The following is a 20,913-nucleotide window of genomic DNA, read 5'->3' as shown; positions in this document are numbered from 1 at the left end:
GAGAGTATGCAAAAATTACGCGGGACAGAATTTTTACAGTTTTATTTAAATTATCGGTATAAATATAGCATAACTTGAGAGAATATCAAAAGCCTAAAGTGGTCCAGTGGCCAGCGTCTTTGTAATCCTTGTTGTATGCCTGGGTTCAAATCTCCACTCCTTATTTTTTGTCATTTTTTTTATTCAGTTTTAATGAAGGGCAAAACAGATATCTATATTAAATATTGATAAACCTATGCAATATTTTTCGATATGTACAGTTTAAGCGAAGAAAAACAATTTTTTTTTCACACTACCCGATTTTTTAGCCGATTTCAACCTAATCCCGGCAGCTTCAGTCCGCCCAGCGAATTTCCGGCGAGTAGGCGACTTTAGGCGGCGCATTTTAAAACAGGGATATCACTTAATTATTTCTCCAACTACCGATATGAGACTTTATTCATCAACTCCCCCTCACGCACATGCGTGGACAATTGTGGGAATACCATCCACGAAGTGGCCCAACATCGAGTGGGTTCTTTTTAATTTAATTTTGATCCACAAGGATCGACCGCTCTAATACCATATTAGATTCGGGTTAATTATAGGATTCTAACTTAAAATCAATTGGCAATTATTGGATTGGCCCTAACCCTTTATATATTACTTAATTATTTTTCCAACTACCGATGTGTGATTTTATTAATGTTAATGTCACAAAGTCTATCTCTTATATTTACCTATCCTATGAGTGATTATCAGTGTAAATACTTGTGTCTTAAATATGTTCATCACGTGGTCCACTTGGTTGTCCCAATTTTAGTTCGCTGAGAAAAGAAAGAAGAAGCTAGCGGAGGATAGGAGTCTTGCATATAAACTGAAGGAAAAAATGTTGATCATCTTCCTGTGTAACTAAAGAAAATAACTTTTGAGGTCAGTTACATGAGTATAAGATTAGAGGATTATTCAACAATAGAATTAGGCATGTTGTCACTCACTTTGCAAAAGTTTACACGTCTTAAGAACATGTTCGAACAAAAACAGAATGATTAATAAGAGATAGTAGCCATCGTAAAGGAGCCACCAAACCAATTAACCGATCCTGAATTTAATCATTAAACTCTGCTAATCAGACCCTGATTTTATTCAAAATCAGATTACCAACAAATTTAAGAGCTTTAGAGGACAACGGGAACAAAACAAGCATACTTAAAATAAAGGTGATTCACTGATTATAAACTGATATCTCGGATTAATAGTTTAGTAGAAAACTAACGCAGAACAAAGCACATGAAACTTCCGAGTCAGAAAAACCATAGCTAAACCCTTTTCCTTTTTTTCCACAACGACAAACTTGAAGTCAGATCATTGTCGTGGAACCAAAACGCATAAAAGTTCCGAGAGAAAATATTAGCCGCATAATTCAAAATATTCACAGCTAAACCCCAAAAGACGAGTTAAAAAAACCAAAACCGAAAGGTAAGAGAGTTCATTATTTATCATTCCTTTCGGTTGGGCTAGTAGCCAAGAAAGTGGTGCTTCATCAGCAGTAGAACATAACATCCTTGACGTTATCTTTGATGGCTGGTAGACGCGAGACAACAGCACTCGTGCTTGCGGTTGTGTTCCTGCTCTTGCTTGAACCCCCATCAGAGGTCTCACTTTCCATGTAGTAACGAGCCCTGAACGCAGCCAGGTGGGCATAGTAAGCCGGTGGCACAATCGAGACAGATCTCGTGCACCTCGCAAACCTGCGGTTTGAGACCAATCTTTTAGACAATGTCTCTACTATTATTATTATGTCAAAGGCAAAATGCATGTTGTTGTTCCTTACGTGTAACAAAGGTTGTTGGTGAGCATTTGTAAACCATCGGCAGTGAAACCGTTTTCGTCCACAAGCACATGGTAATGTGCAGGCCTGCTTGTTCCCTAAAACCAAACAAAAGCAACTTATAGTTCCTAACGATGAAGACTGGGCTAAAGATAATTTCACTAGCAGCGGAAAGTCTCGGTTACCTGAATGCCAGCGTGGCTGTTTAAAAAGAAATCGAATTCAGTTGGATGACAGATTTTAGTATCCACGACGGTCCCTATAAGAAGATGCAAAAAAAAAAAAACGTTTCAATATTGTATATGTTGACATGATCAAAACGAATAAAAGCTGATAAAGAGCAGAGTATGGTGAGAAACCTGGCTGAATGTTGCCACTTCTATCAGTAGTATCACGGTTTCCGTGTTGAGCAGGAAACAAACGTGTGTGGTGTCTTTTCTGGACCACCACAAACGTTACACGCGGAAGATAGCCATTTTCGAGAGAGGCACAGGCCTTGCGTATAGCAGTCATCTCATGCAACAGCACCTGACTAAACTGTCCTTCACTTACACCATCGCTGCATAGAAAGATAAAAACGATTATCAAAATACATATATAGATTATTAACATCCGAAACCCAATCAATACAGACTTACCGATAGAATATGATCCTCTGAGGTTTTTGACCTGTCGCATTCTTGAATGCGATGAGATGTTCCCTGCATTCAGAAAATACAATGTTCCTTTAGTGTTGTTTTGTGGAGCTGGAAAATCGAAGCAAACAAGAACAAGATGGGAGAGCTTCAGTTCTTACCTTATCATGCCAGCGTGGACTAGCCCTCGCTGAGGATCCTGCACCAGCTTATACAGGTCCTCGATGATTTCTTCCCTATGGGTCTGAGCAGACACCAGTCCACGATACTTGGTTATCTCAGGCCAGTCCATCGATGCCACAACCTTTGGTTACAAGATTACAAAGACAAACTTATAAGCTGAATCAGCAAAGATAGTGAGATAAAAGTAAAAGTAATGAAAGATATACCGCAGCAATAGAAGGACTTGAGTCCTCTCCCGCTTGAGGGTGAGTCACGTCAGCACCAAAGATTATGGTCGGTCGGTCACTGATCAGGGGAATTCTTCTTCTTATAGCATCATCAAGAACTGTGTTCCGACCCCCAGTCTGTAATACAGTAATAACCCTTTTAAATTTACAGCATCATAAATATAAACAAGAGGAATAATAAAACAACAGGAATCATAGATGACAAGACCTTGACATTGATCTTCAGTGCGACATTTTCCATGTACTGCTTGTTGAGTTTACGAGCTTGATTTGGTTGACAACACTGGGAGACAATCCCTAGTTCAGTTTCACATATCCTTTTTATCTTTCCTGCAGACAAGCAAACAAAAGTCGATGAGACCAGATTGCTGGTAAAATTTACATCGCATAATATGATAAAACCACGGACTTCACCGACTTACCATACGAACCAGTTACATCAGGCAATATTATAATAAGAAGTTGAAGAGTAGATGCCCTTTGGTGGATATCACGAAGTGCTTCCTCAATTCTTTGAGGCTGGCAAGAGACGAACGGAATAGCAGGTTGCGGATTGAATTGCTGGAAGTATATATAAAACTGTCAACAACCTTTCTGGTATGAAAACAAATAAGTATCCTGAAGCAGAAACTAGGCATACCATTCCTTTGCTGACGCACATGTCAATTAATTGACGGCAGAATTCTTGTGGTAAATTCCGGTCAATCCGAGTGGAGAAGTTCACGCAAGTCCAAGTTGCAACTCTTGATCCATTAATCATTTTCTAACACAAACACACACAACAATATAAGAGTCTGACAGTTTTGATATCACACGTAAAATCATTAGGCACAAATCTCCACCACCAACTTTTTCTTCTAAATTCAATGCACAGTAGTTAAGCATAAGGAACAACTTGATAGTCAATTACAGTTTACCTTATCAATCATGTTCCACTGTCCTAGCCTTGGATTCACCATTTTTTCTCTGCCACTTTCATGGTATTTCAACTGTAGACAGAAACAGAATCTCATTGTGACCAACATTGTAAAGAGAAAATGTATAGCAATAGGGAAATCAATTAAGAATGGAGTCTAAAAATCACCAAGGGTGGAGGTAGGACCCGAGCCTCAACTGAGGCTAGCTGATCAGTAACTGACATTCCAAACTCTTTGCTCACCAGATCAATCTCGTTATACCTATTATTCTTGACCATCTAACAATACAAATAAAACTTGTTGTCTGTTAGTAAAGGAACGCGAAATTAAAGAAACTGTTGTAAATGTGATTCTAAGAGAACTAATCTTACCCCTTTTATCGCATTCTCTCTCTGTTGAGGTCGTTGGCAGGTAGCTCTCAGCATCGCAGTCACCTGCCTCTCGTTGAGCTTTTTGGTGTATCGCTGGCCTTCTGCTATTCGGCAAAGCTGCAAAAACCAAAGTGGATTTAAAAACAATGATGAAGTCGAAGATTAAATGAAACGTTTGAAACTGAATCATACTTCCATTGGGAAGTAAGCAGGCCTTGCGTCACTGCCTGATTGGATAGCAGGTAGACACGGGTATTTCACCCTCATGTTGTACTTCTCAGCGAAGTACTGCACAACAGTTTTTTGGGTATTGTCCTCCAAAGTGAACCTGAAATGAAGAAAAAGTAATATCAGCAACTAGGAAATCAAAGATAAGTCCAGCCAATAACTCTGCTTTATTTAGTTTTTTTTTTTTTGGAACAAGCAACTTCACCTAAGCTCGCTGATGGGACAGTTGGAAATCCCACTGATTTTGGAACTTCTTGCGAAGTTAAATTGTGCCAATTCAACTTTTAAGTTCTTCAATGCCTTCTTCACCTAGACACCACCACATAGTATACTCAGAAGAAAACAACGAAGAAATGCAGTACCTTAAATAAGATAACGACATAACTTGTTGAATTAACATCAGATAAGATACCTTTACACGATCCGAGTCCCTCAGTGGTCTGTTAAAGTCCCTCAGATTCAGGTACTTGGCGATGAAATCAGTGACAAGGATCGGTTCATAAAAAGATCGAGCAGACACATCTGCATCATAAGAAAAACGAACACATGAACTACTAAAATCCAAAACAAACGTAACACTTCAGAAACAAAAAAAAAATCAAAGAAGTTCATACCAATGTTAAGAGACAGTCCCATCTGAGTGAGCCTGAGACTTTGGAAATACCCGCTCCAGTACTCAACACCATCAGCAAGCTCACCCCTATTCCCCAATCTAGGGTCGAAGAAAGACCTCCCAACAGTAACATACCTGAACAGAAAGCAATACAGTCAATGTTCAGTCAATATATAGTCCAATAAACAGTCTCTAACGTACTTTTGGGATGGCAGATCCCTGAGAACAACATCCAAAACTTGGATGGTCTCGTATGGAGCCTCCCTCTGATTCCTACGGAGAAACTGCTGCAGCTGAAAAAGATCAGGCCTTGACGCCAGCTTTATCGCAACTTTAAACTTCCTGTCCCTCCTGCCAAAAAGAAAAGATCCGTAACGTCAAGACACGTTAAAACAACGTACAGTTCCCTACCATAAAAAAAAAGACCATCAAAAAAGCATTTACTTAGACGATGCAGCAGCTTTTTTGTCATTCAGATCCACAACAAACTCTTTAGACTCAAAAGGAAGAGGGCCAGCAGTGTAGAGGCTCTTCCTGCCATCATACGCAGGAATCTTCTTCCCCATGTGTGATTCTCCGTATGTCCTCACCAAAGTTGTCATCACCTCCCTGTTCACCTTCTTCGATATAACCTCAGGACTGATTGAAACCTGTGAGCACACAGATATATCAACACACGCAAAAAAAAAAAAACCTAACCGATAAAACAAAAGAAATACAAATACAGATACATGAAGCAGACTCGTCGATTCGTCAAATAGTAAACACGAGAGAGAGCATAAAAAACTCGGAAGGAGGCTTACATCGTAGTGATAGAGATCTCTGTCAGCAACTTGAACGAGGAAGTGATTCGCACGAATCGTCACTTTCTTCCCCGCTTGACCAAACCCTGGCCGGACCGGAAACGTCACCGCCTTCGCCGACGACGGAGCAACCGTCGCGATCTGGACTTTCTCCGCTAACTCCTGGCCGAGAGACGAACCGGAATCGGACGCAGAGACACGTACGGACGTCGCCGAAGACGACGAAGCGACGTCCCCTGCCGCTCCTCCGACGACGCCGGGAACGACATCCGACGGAGGAGACGAAGCGCTCGAGACGACGGGAGCATTTCCACGTCCGGCGGCGTTGCCGCGACCTCTCCCGCCGCCACGAGCGCCGGAGCTTTGCAGTGCGGGCCACGAAGCGGGACCAGAGGACTGGTCAGATCGACCTCTTCCTCCGCCGCCGCGACCGCGACCACCGTAACCACCACGAGACGCCATTTTTCGAAAGGGAAGCTTACGAAGGAAGAAAACAAAATTCGAAAAACGGAAAGAGAGAGAGAGAAGAGAAGCGACAAAGGAGCGAGTGTACAAAGAGGGGAGGGTGAGGGAGACTTTATTTTAAAGGAGCGAAGAGAGACGGTTGTTGGTCAATTTTTACAATTTTTGTAAAATAGTTAATTAATCTTTTTGAAATGACGCTTACGCCCTTGTCGCTTTGGCTCCACGTTCGTCGAAATTTCCTCTACTTTACTGGTGGGTTCCTACTTCGTAACAATACCACAATTACTTTCTCATAACTGTCTATAATTTGCTATTCGATCCCTGGCTGGCTCTACTCTTTCCAAATTTGATATTTATTCCAAACCCAAAAAGAAGAGATGCCTTTGGTACGGTTTTTGCTCTTTTTGTGATTAAGAATAAATGTAGACCAGCTCAGCTTATTCAATTTTTACAATAAGTATATTTTTGAGTCACAAACTTATCAGGATCCCGTTTTAGTTGGACGAAATTAAAACGTCTGTCAGTTAAAATTCTAAACCAAAAACTAGGCAAAATCATTTTAGCTAATGTGATAGTTATTGATATGATATCTGACAGTTTTCATAATTATCCTTTTAAATGCTAGGTCATCATTATTACAAGCTTGCGCCATCTTTGCATCGGTAAACGATGATTTCAATAAAGATAAAAGATTTTGGAATAATGTTTTATGTTTTAGTTCTTATCTTCTTTTTTGTACGATCCCTCGCCTTTTCTTTTACTTTTGGATTTGTATAGAGATAAAGATATTTGTGAATTTAAGTTATTTGCATTTTGAGCTAATATTTTTCATATTGAGCTACTTTAATATGAGAAACTAGATTTTGATCCGCCTTACAAAGGGCGGATAAATATTTTGCTTTTATGAAAAAAAATTTTTTTTTTTAATATTTGTTTTTTTCGGTAATCATATTTTTTTAATCATATCTGTTTTTTTGTAATCATATTTTGTTTTAAAATTAAGTATGTCAAATTGCATAACTTTACGCTTGTTCTATACTCATTTCAGAAATTATTTTTAAACTTTAAAAGAGCGAATATATTTTTTTGTTTTAAATTTTTTTCTTTGAGTAATTTATTTTTATAATCATATTTGTGTTTGATATTAACTAAATTTAATATAATTTTTGGTAAGTTGCATAACTATAAACTTGTCATATGCAATTCAGAAGTTATTTATAAACTTTGTTTATAAAGTTTGCAACCTATTCTATTTTTCTGGAGTTACCAAATATAATTAGTCAACAATATTCGTACCCAGAAAACCTGATTCGGAATCAACACGAAAATCAAAGTCTCATATTCTATTAGATATTACATATATACTCAAACGGTTCTCAAAGTGTTTTATCTGAAAACCAATATTAAATCCAATCCGCAGTGAAAACCGAACAAAGTTTTTGAAAATGTTTTTTAAAAACTAATTTTTAATATATATATATATATATATATATATATATATATATATATATGTGTGTGTATGTGTTTAAATGGGTTAATATGGTATTCATTAATGTTAAATAAAATCACATTTGATAAATATTTTTTGTCGAATGATTTATAAAAAATGCATTAAGGTAAATGAATTTATATGAATATTTACTTTTATTAAAAGTCCACTTCTATTAAATGCGTTAAGGTAAATGAATTTATATGTATATTTAACCATGTGCTTTGTTTATTGATAAACTTAATGTCTATGTAAAATATTTAATAAATTAAAGTATCGTTGAATAAATCCTATTTTTGGGCGATACATAAATTATGTTGTTGTAGTGTAAATTTGTTTTAGTAACCCGTAAATATTTGTAGGGCAGATACAAAATGATGGATTAAAATATACCCATCTTTTTAATGGCGGGTATATTTTCTGTTTTATATTTTTTTCGAAATTTAATTTTTATATTTGTGTTTTTAGTAATATTTCTATTTTATTGTATAATATTTTTTTTTTAATGATTAACATAGGTTTTAGTAATTGTATTAAGATATTTTAGATGACACCTATATCAATAGATCATGTTCATGTTTTAATAGTATTGATTTTTAATCATATTTGTGTTTTTAGATAAATAATATTTCTTTCAAATGACTAATAAAAGATTTTAATAAATATATTAAATAGTTGGATCACACATATATTTATAGGTCATGTTTTTGTTTCAATAGTATTGATATTATTTTATGTAACTATATAAAATAATAGGTATGTACTTGTGTCATATGGTTATGCTTCTGTCAATATTCAGTAGATTATTATTTTTAAACTAAATTCAGTCCAACTGATTTCTTTCTAGTATTCAATAATTTCAACCTCCAGTTGATAAATATTACACGTTAATTTGGTCCCACCCGTCCGTTGTTTGCTACGAAAATAAAGGGAGGTCACGCAGTTACGGTTTAATAATATTCTACATGTAATTATATTTACTTTATGCAGTTATAATTTAGATGAGATGCAGTTATATTTTTAAATTGGACCTAACCCATATTAACTGGTCATGTTCCAAAATTAATAGTATTGATAGTTAAAAACGGGACAACAAATACGAAGACTCCCTTTCTTTATTTGCACGGTTATCAGTTTAATGGACAAATATCAACTTCTATTAGAAAGCTGAGGACCAGACCAAAATCTATTACTATAAAGAAAGGATATTTCTCTCATGCTGACACGTCAGCTGACAGGTCACAAATTCGAAGTCTCCTGGCTTGACACGTATGAAACGCATCGTTTCATTAATGTGTTATTCTCATAATTACGGGCTTGACGTTGGGCCTATGTCGCGCGCCTCTTGCGGCCCATCGACCACATATGTCGATGAAACCCTAATTGGTTGGGAGGCAAGCCTTCGTGTTCTTCGTTTCGTTCAGATCGGCGACGTTCCAGTTTCTGCAACGGTGGTTTGGCTTTATTCTTCTTAAATCATCTTAATTCGCAATCCCACTACGAAATTATCTTTTGCGCTGTTCCTCGGCGAGATCATGTATAAATATGCTGCAATCTCTTCCCTGCGAATCGCGATATCTACATCTCTCTTCTACACATCTCACTCATATTCATATTTTTCTGATCACATGGATCTGCTCATGGTCGATCTTAACGTGAGTGATCTTTGCTGTTTTATTTTATGTATCAATCGTTATGTGTTAGATTTTTCCGTCGTACTGTTATTAATTTTTTTTTCCTCTTTCGTTCTTTGTTTTTAGAGATATAAAGTCATACTGATCTGATTTATTACTATATGCGAACGGTATTGTGATTATTATCCTTCAGTCAACTTATTTGTTTCCAGCTTCCATTCTTAGGCTCTTTGAGTTATTGTTATTTAACTGGATCGTTTATGATTTGCAGGACCCTCCAGCTCCTATGCCAAAATATACAAATTTGGATATAACTAGAGCCTTAGTTGGTAAGTAATCTAACACTCACGTCTTTTATATGCTGTTTCGGATGTCTTAAAAATAGATGTTTTCTTTTATATGCAGATGTAAAAAACCATCTGATTCTCATATATTACAAAGCGTCAGAGGTAAGAAACAGACATCAACTCCTTATTGTCTTTCATATTCTATTCTTAGCTGTTATTGTTTTTGTATTTAAAAGACTTTTTGTTGGTTTTTATATGATTAGTTATTTGAAAGACATTGTTTGATGCCTTGATGGTTATGGTGAACTCAATATGACTGCAGCTTAGGACAAGCCGTTGGTGGGGTGTTTAAAAAAAAGTTCAGAGCTCATCAGTCCATAATCTGTATCACAACTTGCTTAACGGTAGGTTCTTTTCTCAAAAGCAAACTTCACTGTTCATCATCATTAAAGTGTATATTAGCATTTGAAACTTTCTCTTTAAGGTTGGATTGTTATAGAGATGGTTGTTGGAGGTGAGTAACTATATGTTGGATGGGAGAAGAAGCGAAAAAGCAAGTCAGAGTTTGGATGGGAGAAGAATCTTACTGCTACATTTGTTAGTTTTTTCCTTGATTTATCTTTTTACTGATGGAGATGGCGTGAACAACTGAAGAAATTCACAAAAATTCATCAGGCTGTCATTCAATTGGCTGCAAAAGGAAAAGTAATAGAATACTTTTGTACTAAGCTTTAGCCATACGGCCCATACCTAATATCTTTAGACCGATTTGTGTTACTGTCCTACAGGTTCAAGTACATGAGGGGATGTAGAGAACAATAAAATCCAACAATTGGGAGAAGGAACTTTCGATCAGTAGAATGAAACCTGAAAGAAACATGAGGGCACCTTCTTTTTCTTCATGTGCCTTTGCAGCATAATGATTTAGTGTAGCTTTGTCAACAGATGTCGTTTTTAATTTGCGATGAACTCTAAGTCGAGCGCCGAAGCCAAAAGAAGATATAAATGCTGGTAGTATTTGTATTTTTTAATAACCAACGTTGATTAAACACTTAAACCTGAGAGGTGCCTGTAATATAAAGATTTTTCATTGTTAACCGTGTGATCGTGTACTATTACCGCAAACCATGGAATTGGATTAACCAAACTGGTTTAACATCAGTTAAACCTTTCTGATGACAAAAAAAAAAGTTAAACCTTTCCTAAAACGAATATACAATTTGAGAATATTATAATGTAAATAGATACAAATCAATTGTAACTAACGAGCTTATGAAAATACATATACAAACTATATAAATTATATCTAGATACAGTAAATGAATTAAAACAAAAAAAATTTCATCAACAAACATCGTTCCCAATACTACCATCAGTATTATTTTGACACTCTGCACTCTTTTGTCAATTTTTACATTTCCTGCACAAACAACTCTTATGTTATAGTTATACAAATCCCGGATTAATGGCGACATCATTATTAAATTTTGTATGAAATTTACCAAAACATGTAAAAACCTAATTAATATATATAATTTTATATAACACAAATCATAACTATTTTGAAAATTTTTAAATATTACATCCCGTCCGAAGGGCGGACCGACCCTAGTTGATTATATAAAAAAGATAGGGATACATATTTAGACATTTACGGTTATCTAGACGATTTTATTGTTATATAAACTGATGTGTGATTTTGCTATGCAGACTATAAATCTTGCTGCAGTCTGTACGCCATCAGATTAAAGCGCGTCCTCTTGATACTATCTACAGCAACTTCATTGATGCACTCCCAGTTGTATGTACCTTTTTGCTTGGAGCAGTTCAAAGAATTATGGAAATAGTCATTATTTGTTGAAATTGGTCTCTGTCACTTAGGTTAAGTACTGCTCCCAGTCCCGAGGACAACAAGCATCTCATTCACTTTTCAACCTGCAAAGTATATGGAAAAACTATAGGGAGCAATCCTCTGCGTGAGGTCAGACCTCTTTATTGTCTTTTTAATTATCATCCCTAGGGTAATTTCACCAATGAATGGGCTTAGTAACTTGTTGAAGCTGCCATTTCTCTTATCCTTGGGCAATCAAATGAATTAAAACTATGAATTACTCTGTGATCTTGTTAAACTTCCTTGCCAAACCAGTTAAGAGTTTAGCTAACTAGTCTATCACTCACCCATGGAAGCTAATTTTTTATTTTAATTTCTTATTCGTTTTAGGAATGTCTTAAGTATGTATAAACCAATAAACATGGTTTCTTGATTTCTATTACAAATGTTGGGTTCATCTTGAAAGCCCTTTTTCAAAAAAAATGTTGGGTTCATCTTTTACAAACGTTATTTTACTGTGCTATTTACGAGATCCTTCTTTTTACGTTCTCAAGGAAAATGTTTCGATTGAGAAGCAAAGATGGTCGTATGCATGTGCTAACCAATTGACATATGGCGAGATCCTTCTTTATACGCTAATCATTTTTGTTTAAGATGACATATGGCCATAAGGGTTGCTCTTTAACTTCACTCGTTTCTCTCGTGGCAGCTGAGGGTGCTAAGAATGGACTTGAGTTCACCATCGCAAGACCCCTTTAACTGGATTGGGCATAGGATGGATTTCATCCCCGGCATTGATGGTCCTAGCATAGACGAAGTCTAGCACTATGTAGAAAATTGTCTACATAGACGAAGTATAATAATCTTTGTGAAATATAAAAATAGTTATATGCATGCTTTCATATTTTTAAATGAAAAATAACCTAATTAAACCGATTTTAAAAACAAACCGAACCGAACACAAACTAACCAAAATAATTATGATTTACTTCGGTTGAAAATTTACTAAAACCGAACTAATCAAACCAAACCAAACCTGAACCGAATCGAGAAAATAACCAAAGTGTCCACTCTTGGTATCAATTTCCACAATTTATCAAATGTCAAATAGCTACTGTTTTTATAATATAATATCTGGTAAGAAGTAACCACTAAATTCTACTTAGTTTCAGTTTTCAAGTCTTAATTTCATATTGTTCAATTCCATTTGTTCACTTAAGTGCCAGTAACTAGCAGATCAAACCTGTAAACAATGTGCAAAAACTTCCATTTCATCATTTGCTACGGAGTGCAGAAGATGAATGTCTGACTGTTTATGTTACTCGGCTTCACCATCGACCAAGGAAATATGGTGGTGAAAGCAGATGCAGAGAATGAGCCAATGATCTCCCATTCATATCCTTGATATCTTTCAACCATGAAATCTCGATCAGAATCGCATTTACTCATTGCAATCGTCAAAATATTTGAGTTTTGTAGGTCATAACATAAATTCACTATAGTTTAGTTCACTAGATATTTTATCCATGACAAGAAGGACCGAAAGATCCAGCTAGTTCATGAACATATAAAATTGTATTCAACCCTTTGAACATGGCGCACAAGTTGCTATCATTTTTGACATATCTAAGCCGCAATGGATGAATTAACAAGTAAATTTGAAAATATTGTCAAATCAGCAATGCCTTGGAGGAAGAGACTTGTAATCAATCATTTGTTATGGATAATGTTTTCTCCAACAAATTCTACACCTAAAGAAGGTTCACCTATCCAAATTGAAGGTATATGATTTATGTACTAGATTTATCTGCAACGAAAATATTTCATATGGCCCATGCCGGGATATAAATGAGTCCATACTCCATGGACCGATAAAATTCTTGTTATAAAATCTTACCTATTCAAGTATATGGATGTATGGGCGTTGTATGGTATTCAAATGTTGAGTTGACCATGGCATGTAGCATAGTTGTTTTTATTTGTTTAAATATGTAGACATGTTAACAAAACAAATTGCTCGAATGTTGTCATCTAATAGTAGTACTACTATTCAAATAAATTAATAATAATCTGATACAAAGAAATTAAGGCAGTGAGAATCTCAATGAGCGAGCATAAAACTGGGAGAATCAGAGAGCAACACGGAACTTGATTGGTTTGTCGTTGTCACAAAAATGTTTTTGACTTTGGGGATAAGGTTGGTTTTAGTCGCTACATAAACCGAAAGTCCGAACCACATTTCTTACAAACAACAGATATAAAAATGAACAAAAAACGATTACAATTATTGGCATATAATTTGATTAAAAATACATTATACCCCACTAGCTAATGACTTTGTTTTTTTTCTCTTTGTTTCTTCTTATCTAGAATACTAGATATATATATTTTTTTTTTTGTAAACTAGAATACTAGATATATGTACACAGATTTTAAACGTTTGACTCATATAATAGAGCAAACAATCCCTATCTTTTTGTCCTTCCTAGGAAGGTAACACGAAGTTTCCTTAAATCAATATTTATTTCCTAAAAAAATGAAAAAAATAAAAATAGAAGTTTGAATTAAATTTAAAAATGGTAAAAAACGTCTAGAAACCCATGAATTTGAGCCAGTGAAAACCAGTTTTCCCCGCTTTCTCTGCTTCCTTTGAACAAGACTCCGACGATCCACTCCGGACCAATCCTCCGTTCTCTTTCCGACCACACAAGAAAAAGTTCCTTGACCCAAGCGAGATCAGCTTCTGTTCTCTTCCTATACCTGAAAACATGTTTCAAAAACTCATCAGTATCTCAAATTGGTCACAAACGATTTGTAAAGAAGAAAACAGATAGAGAGAGAGTTTATACTTTCGAGGCTGAATTGCGAGTAATGGAGATCAAACCGGGACGGTTCAGATTCCGGTAAGAAAGGTCGGCGAGCTTCCTTCACGTAAAGACGAACCGCAGCGTCGATCAAATCGTCCACGGTGGATTCCGGCGAAATTATAATCTGCAGAGCTCCTGAACTCCCCTGAACCGTCACGTTGAGGAGCAGTTTCGTCAGACGCGGCGGTTTAGAAGACACCGGTTCGACGGCGGCGGTTCGACCGCTGGAGAATAACTCCGGTAGAGTCTTCGGCCTTCGAAGCTCTCCTGGATTCGGATGAGGCATCGTTCCTCTGCCGTGGAACGACATCGCTTTCTCCTGTAGCTTTCCTCGGCGACTCTTCTCGGTTTCTCCTCCGGTGGCTCCTTTCCGGTTAGCGTTCTTCGAGTTTACAACCGGCATGCTTAGCAAATCTGCGGCTTTTCAAAATCTTTCTCGCCGGTCCAAGGAAGCTAGCATAACCAGAGTGGCACAACTGTAATTAGTGAAGGAAGATGAGGGCAGAGAAGATAAAGTTGGATGTGAGAAAAATTTGGGAGTTGTAGGCGAAAGTATTTATAGTGGATTGTGTAGATAATGAAACGGTGCGAAATGGCTTGTTGGTTGGTTGTTTCTGAGAGGAGTGAGGGAACCGGGAACCGGCTACTATAGGTGAACTGCATCTCCAATTATTTTTGTTGGTTTCGGTATTTTGTCCAGGTTCAACTGGTGGCTCTTAATTATCTACCGGTTACAGGAACCAAGTTCGACTAGGTCTTGGTTGGAGTTGACCCTTTGCTATTTTACCACTTAATATGCTATTTACTGTGTTTTAATTTTGATTAATATATTTTCGTTCTCTTTTCAGTTTCTTGAGTGAAACACATTTTATTGTTTGGTAATCAATTCGTCTATCTGATACTAAAATAATTATGAGGGCAAGTTCCTTCCCTTTGCCTGAGGTCCAATTCTGTATTCATATATGCACATTGTTACTTAAGTTAATCTAGATTAGAAATTATTTTGGTTTTATCTAATTATTTTTATCAAATCAAGACACGCTTTTCCTTTGTTTAATTTGAGTGCAAAGCATGTTAAAAAACAACTTTATTTAATGTTTATAAATGAAAACATGTTCGCAAGGTAACATATTATATAATAAATGGATCTGTTTTTTTTTCGTAAACTAATAAATGGATGTGTTTATTTGTGTTTTTACTGCATTTTTGTTCTTCCCTTTTGAGAACCAATTAAATTTTGTAAAATATACGGTATAAAAATATGTTGACCACAATTTATAAGTTGGTCGAGAGCTCGATTGTTAACCAGCGGTAACTGGTAACTTGGTAAGTTGGGTCCGAGTATTTTTCGTCTTACGCAAAAATGCCAAGAAAATATATAAAGTTTGGTTCTTTAAGGGGGTTAATTCTTTTTGTGTTTGAGTTTAATTCTCCTCAGAAGGTGGGTATTCTTTAAATTTGAAAGGTTGATTTTTGATATTAAAGAATATGGATCAATAACTGTTGGGCTTTTCCAAGCCCATGTCCAACTCTCTATTGTCCGATTAGTACGATATTGTCCACTTTGGGCCCGAAGGCAAAGCCCGCATGGATTTGTTTCTGGGACTCCTTCCCAAAAGGCCTCGTACTAATTAGAGTTGGACATCCCTTTATATACTAGACATTATTTGTCTAAACTTCCAATGTGGGACTTTGTTTGCATTCCCAACAAACCTCCTCTCAAACCAAGTACCACATCAACCTTGGTTTCTAACCTCCAGCGACATTTGGTATGCATCTTGTACCGCCGTAATCACCAACAGGACTCTTCACTTAACCTTGTTACACTATTAGGATTTATCCACCTAACCCTTACTGTACCATTAGGACATTCACCACCTAATCCTTACAGCACCGTTAGGAATATCCACCTAATCTTTGTATCGTTGTTAAGGAGAGACTTTCGATACAAGTCTCTGACACCACTTATTCGCGAAGTCATCTTGAGGATTCTCCTCCCACAACCGAAGCTCCCTGGATCTTTGACTGGCCTCTGCTACGCACCCCGCCCTTCCCATCGAAGTGAGGCTCTTCGAACTTGAAGGGTATTTTGGTCTTCTTGCAGATGTTCGTCATCCCGGCTCTGATACCAATTGTTGGGCTTTTCCAAGCCCATGTCCAACTCTCTATTGTCCGATTAGTACGATATTGTCCACTTTGGGCCCGAAGGCAAAGCCCGCATGGATTTGTTTCTGGGACTCCCTTCCCAAAAGGCCTCGTACAATTAGAGTTGGACATCCCTTTATATACTAGACATTATTTGTCTAAACTTCCAATGTGGGACTTTGTTTGCATTCCCAACAAACCCTAAAGTTCTCTTAAGTTCGATGTTCCAAGATTCGATGGGAAGGGAAATTTCGGTCTGTGGCAACGGCGTGTTAAGGACTTGCTTACGCAGCAAGGGATGAAGAAGTCTCTGTTGGAGACGAAACCGGAAGCGATGGATCAGGATGATTGGGAAGAGATGCAGGATAAGGCCGTCTCAACGATTCGACTCTGTTTGTCGGATGACATAACACATCAGGTGATGGACCTCACAACTTGTAAGGAGATGTGGGATAAGTTGGAAAAGATGTATATGTCAAAATCGTTATCTAGCAAACTATACCTCAAGCAGAGGTTGTTCGGTTTGAAGATGTCTGAGAGCGGGGATCTGGTTGCACACGTCAACAACTTCAATCAAATCATCGGGGATCTGGTTCGTGTGGATGTGAAGATTGAGGACGAAGATCAAGCCATGATCTTGTTGTGTTCTCTGCCTCCTCAATATGAGACGTTGTTAACAGCTCTAACAGTCGATAAAACGACCATAAAGCTGGAGACAGTTTCTGCAGCACTACTCTCTCACCATGAGAGAAGGCAGAATACAGGCGTGGGTGACAACTCTCAAGGTGACGGGCTGTATGTCAGTCAGGATAGAGGAAGGCAGCGGGGGAAGCAGCAGGATGATACTAGCAAGAAAAGATCAAAGTCAAAGTTCGGGAAGAAAGTAGTCTGCTATAGGTGTGGCAAGCCTGGCCACTATAGGAGAGACTGTCCGGACAAAGGGCAGAATTCGAAGGAGACATCGAACTCTGCAAACATGGTTCAGAAGGTGGAAGACTCGGAAGGATCAGCTGATTCGGATATGCTTGCTGTTATGTCAGGTGATCACTCGGATACCTGGATAATGGATACGGGCGCTTCATTCCACATGACCCCTAATAGGGAGTGGTTTGAAACGTACAAGGCTGGAAACATGGGCTCTGTTCGACTTGCGGATGACAAGGCGTGTGGTGTTGTGGGCATTGGACAAGTCAAGTTTCAGATGTATGATGGGACTATCAGGACATTAACTGATGTCAGACACATACCAGTCATGAAGAAGAATCTGATATCTCTGGGGTTGCTACATAGAAACGGCTTCAAGTACAAATCAGATGATGATGAAGTATTGAAGGTTTTCAAAGGTTCTATGATGGTGATGAAGGGACAGATGACAGCTGGAAGCGTATATCGGTTGATAAGGAACGTGGTTGTAGGTGGTGCTGCAGCTGCAGTTTCTCAGTCGGAGTGTACAACCTTGTGGCATATGCGTATGGGCCACATTGGGGAACACGGTTTGAAAGAGCTCTTGAGAAGGGGTCTTCTGGACGGGTTGAAGGATTGCAAGATGGAGTTTTGCAAGTTCTGTGTGATGGGAAAACAGTTCAAAGTATCTTTTAAGACGGGCCAACACACGACAAAAGGTCTTATTGACTATGTCCATTCTGATGTGTGGGGGCCAACTCGGGTGCAATCTATGGGAGGATCAAGATACTTCGTTTTATTCATCGATGACTTCTCTAAGAAGGTTTGGGTGTACTTCATGAAGCAGAAATCTGAGGTGTTCGAAAACTTCAAGGTTTGGAAAGCTGAAGTAGAAAATCAGACGGAGAGAAAGGTGAAGTACTTGAGATCGGATAATGGCACAGAGTATACTGACGGGAAGTTCCAGAAGTTTTGTGCGGAGCATGGCATTCAGAGGCACTTTACAGTGCGTAAAACACCTCAGCAAAACGGTGTCGTTGAAAGAATGAACCGTTCGATTGCAGAGAAAGCAAGGTGTTTGAGGTTGAATGCAGGGTTAGCAAAGCAGTTCTGGGCGGAAGCAGTAAACATGGCAGTCTATCTCATCAATAGATCGCCAAGAAGTTCCTTAGAAGGGAAGGTCGCAGAAGAGGTGTGGACTGGGGTAGATATTGATCTATCAAACTTGAGGATATTTGGATGTCCAGCTTACATGCTAGTTGCGGGAGATGAAAGATCAAAGCTGGATTCGAAATCCAAGAAGTGCATCTTTCTAGGCTTTGAGAAAGGTGTTAAAGGATTCAAGTTATGGGATCCTGAGGCAAGGAAAAGGGTGTTTAGTCGAGATGTGGTCTTTGACGAGCAGTATATGGTGCAGCAGGCGATATCAGACCGAGTGCCTGTGACCATTGAGACTATCACGGATTCTGAAGTTACTCAGGAGGAGTCTGGTGCAGATAAACCAGATGAAGTTAGTGATGAGCGGTCTGAGGAAGTGGCACAGAAAGAGTTTCAACGTGGAACAGAGGAGAGTTTGGTTTCTAGAAGACCAAAACGTGCAATAAAGGCTCCAGTCAGGTTCGGGTTTGAAGACATGGTCAACTATGCTCTTATGGTCGAGATGGATGATCCTACCACCTATCATGAAGCTATTAATAGCGATGAGAGGGATGAATGGATTGGTTCTATGACGGAAGAGGCAGTAAGTCTGGATAAGAACGAGACTTGGGATCTTGTGGAGTTACCTGAAGGGAAGAGAGCAATTGGCTGCAAGTGGATCTATAAGAAGAAGGAAGGGATGTCTGTGAAAGAACCTAAGAAGTTCAAGTCCAGAGTAGTGGCAAAAGGGTACTCGCAGAAGAAAGGAATAGACTACGACGAGATATTCTCGCCGGTAGTACGACACACTTCCATACGAGCTGTGTTGGGTTTGGTAGCTGTTTGGGATCTGCATCTTGAGCAGATGGACGTGAAAACGGCCTTCCTTCATGGAGAGTTGGAGGAGGAAATATATATGGAGCAACCTGAAGGTTTGGTTAAGCCTGGAGAAGAGCATCTGGTGTGTAGATTGAAGAAGTCTTTATACGGTTTGAAGCAGGCTCCAAGGCAGTGGTACAAACGGTTTGATTCATATATGATGAAAATAGGCTATCAAAGGTGCGAGTACGATTGCTGTGTGTATGTCAAGTCCCTTGACCATTCTCCCATATTCCTGCTGTTATATGTTGATGATATGCTCATTGCTGCAAACGATATGGATGACATAAATCGTTTGAAAGGGTTACTGGGACGAGAGTTTGAGATGAAGGATCTTGGTGCTGCAAAGAAGATTCTTGGAATGGAGATTCGCAGGGATAGAAGCTCTAAGAGGTTATGGCTTTCTCAGAAGAGCTACATTGAGAAGGTGTTAGAACGTTTTGATATGTCGAATTCAAAACCAGTCTCTACACCATTGGCGAAGCACTTCATACTTACAGCAGAGAAAAGTCCAAAGTCTGCTGAAGAACTCAAAGATATGGCGGAGGTTCCTTATGCTAGCGCAGTTGGTTGTTTGATGTATGCAATGGTGTGTACAAGACCGGATCTAGCACAAGCAGTTAGTCAAGTCAGTAAGTACATGTCGAATCCTGGGAGGAGACATTGGGATGCTGTGAAGTGGATCCTAAGATACTTGCGCGGTACAAGTGACTATGGGCTTATGTTTGGTGGAGAAGTGCAGGATTCAGTTATTGGGTTCGTGGATTCAGATTATGGTGGAGACCTTGATAATAGCAGGTCAACTACGGGGTATGTATTTACTCTTGCAGGAGCACCTATTTGCTGGAGATCAGTACAACAAGGTATTGTAGCGATGTCAACCACTGAAGCTGAATACATGGCACTTGGAGAAGCAGCTAAGGAAGCAGTATGGGTACAAGGACTTGTATCCGAGTTGGGTGTTGATCAAGAAGGTGTTCAGCTACACTGTGAGTCAAAGCGCGTTATGCTTGGCTAAGAATCAAGTGTATCATGGAAGGACGAAGCACATACGTATAAGGTTTCACAAGATAAGGGAGTTAGCAGCTTCTGGAGAAGTCTTATTGGAGAAGGTGCATACGTCGGAGAATCCAGCTGACATGTTGACCAAGCCTGTAACAACGGAGAAGTTCAAGCATTGCTTGAATCTGCTCCGTGTTTGCCAATGCTAAGAAGCATTGGAGGTTCCCCCCCAGAAGATAGACGGGATAAGGAGTTTTGTAGAGATTTTTCGTCAAGGTGGTGTTTGTTGCATCTGTGTGTCTTAAATCTCTGTTGTACCAGTAAAATGCCCAGCACTCGTGGTGCGGGCGACACTCGTTATCAAGGTTGACATCTGGGGGGTGCGGGGGCCGCAGCCCCCCGCGGTACGGTATGCCTTTTCAGTTTAGGAAAGTTACTATTTCTATTGGGAAAAGGAAATCGGGTTTTTTGAGGCTGTATAAATATG

General features: G+C 38.4%; 2 protein-coding genes and 1 long non-coding RNA gene across 9 annotated transcripts; 1 reads left to right on the top strand and 2 right to left on the bottom strand.

Moving 5' to 3' along the window:
• Positions 1 to 1,188: 1,188 nt before the first annotated feature.
• LOC108812668 (protein argonaute 5) lies at positions 1,189 to 6,343 on the bottom strand. The gene is made up of 20 exons (XM_018584993.2): positions 5,788 to 6,343; positions 5,429 to 5,634; positions 5,186 to 5,335; positions 4,986 to 5,119; positions 4,784 to 4,893; positions 4,577 to 4,680; positions 4,336 to 4,471; positions 4,144 to 4,260; positions 3,940 to 4,050; positions 3,773 to 3,844; positions 3,496 to 3,618; positions 3,278 to 3,416; positions 3,064 to 3,185; positions 2,835 to 2,972; positions 2,607 to 2,749; positions 2,449 to 2,511; positions 2,170 to 2,369; positions 1,996 to 2,069; positions 1,814 to 1,908; positions 1,189 to 1,730 (listed from the first exon to the last, which is right to left on the bottom strand). The coding sequence occupies exons 1-20, from the start codon at positions 6,247 to 6,249 to the stop codon at positions 1,523 to 1,525; spliced, it is 2,907 nt and encodes a 968-aa protein (XP_018440495.1). The 5' UTR covers positions 6,250 to 6,343; the 3' UTR covers positions 1,189 to 1,522.
• Positions 6,344 to 9,092: 2,749 nt separating this feature from the next.
• On the top strand, positions 9,093 to 10,759 carry LOC130494651 (uncharacterized). 7 transcript variants are annotated; one of them, XR_008934868.1, is made up of 7 exons: positions 9,101 to 9,396; positions 9,502 to 9,545; positions 9,647 to 9,704; positions 9,781 to 9,824; positions 9,926 to 10,066; positions 10,147 to 10,367; positions 10,451 to 10,759. It is a non-coding gene; the product is annotated as an uncharacterized LOC130494651 (long non-coding RNA). The 7 variants fall into 7 exon arrangements; XR_008934870.1 differs by having other exon boundaries at positions 9,106 to 9,396; positions 9,985 to 10,066; XR_008934865.1 differs by having other exon boundaries at positions 9,093 to 9,396; positions 9,502 to 9,704.
• A 2,959-nt stretch (positions 10,760 to 13,718) lies between these two features.
• LOC108806493 (uncharacterized protein At4g22758) lies at positions 13,719 to 14,894 on the bottom strand. Its single transcript, XM_018578634.2, has 2 exons — positions 14,343 to 14,894; positions 13,719 to 14,253 (listed from the first exon to the last, which is right to left on the bottom strand). The coding sequence occupies exons 1-2, from the start codon at positions 14,761 to 14,763 to the stop codon at positions 14,084 to 14,086; spliced, it is 591 nt and encodes a 196-aa protein (XP_018434136.1). The 5' UTR covers positions 14,764 to 14,894; the 3' UTR covers positions 13,719 to 14,083.
• Positions 14,895 to 20,913: the final 6,019 nt, after the last annotated feature.

Source organism: Raphanus sativus, chromosome 6 (genome assembly GCF_000801105.2).
Source record: "Raphanus sativus cultivar WK10039 chromosome 6, ASM80110v3, whole genome shotgun sequence".
In the NCBI taxonomy this organism is placed as follows: Eukaryota; Viridiplantae; Streptophyta; class Magnoliopsida; order Brassicales; family Brassicaceae; genus Raphanus; species Raphanus sativus.
The sequence above is the reverse complement of the archived record's forward strand: the minus strand, read 5'-3'. Positions and strand labels throughout refer to the sequence as shown.

Excerpts from the sequence above, each read along its gene's own strand:
- LOC108806493 (XM_018578634.2), bottom strand. The coding sequence starts at position 14,763 with ATGCCGGTTGTAAACTCGAAGAACGCTAACCGGAAAGGAGCCACCGGA. Across the intron at positions 14,254-14,342 it reads CTCGCAATTCAGCCTCGAAA|GTATAGGAAGAGAACAGAAG; the intron begins GTATAAACTCTC and ends ACATGTTTTCAG.
- LOC108812668 (XM_018584993.2), bottom strand. The coding sequence starts at position 6,249 with ATGGCGTCTCGTGGTGGTTACGGTGGTCGCGGTCGCGGCGGCGGAGGA. Across the intron at positions 4,681-4,783 it reads GGGACTCGGATCGTGTAAAG|GTGAAGAAGGCATTGAAGAA; the intron begins GTATCTTATCTG and ends GGTGGTGTCTAG. Across the intron at positions 2,750-2,834 it reads CAAGTCCTTCTATTGCTGCG|GTTGTGGCATCGATGGACTG; the intron begins GTATATCTTTCA and ends TTGTAACCAAAG.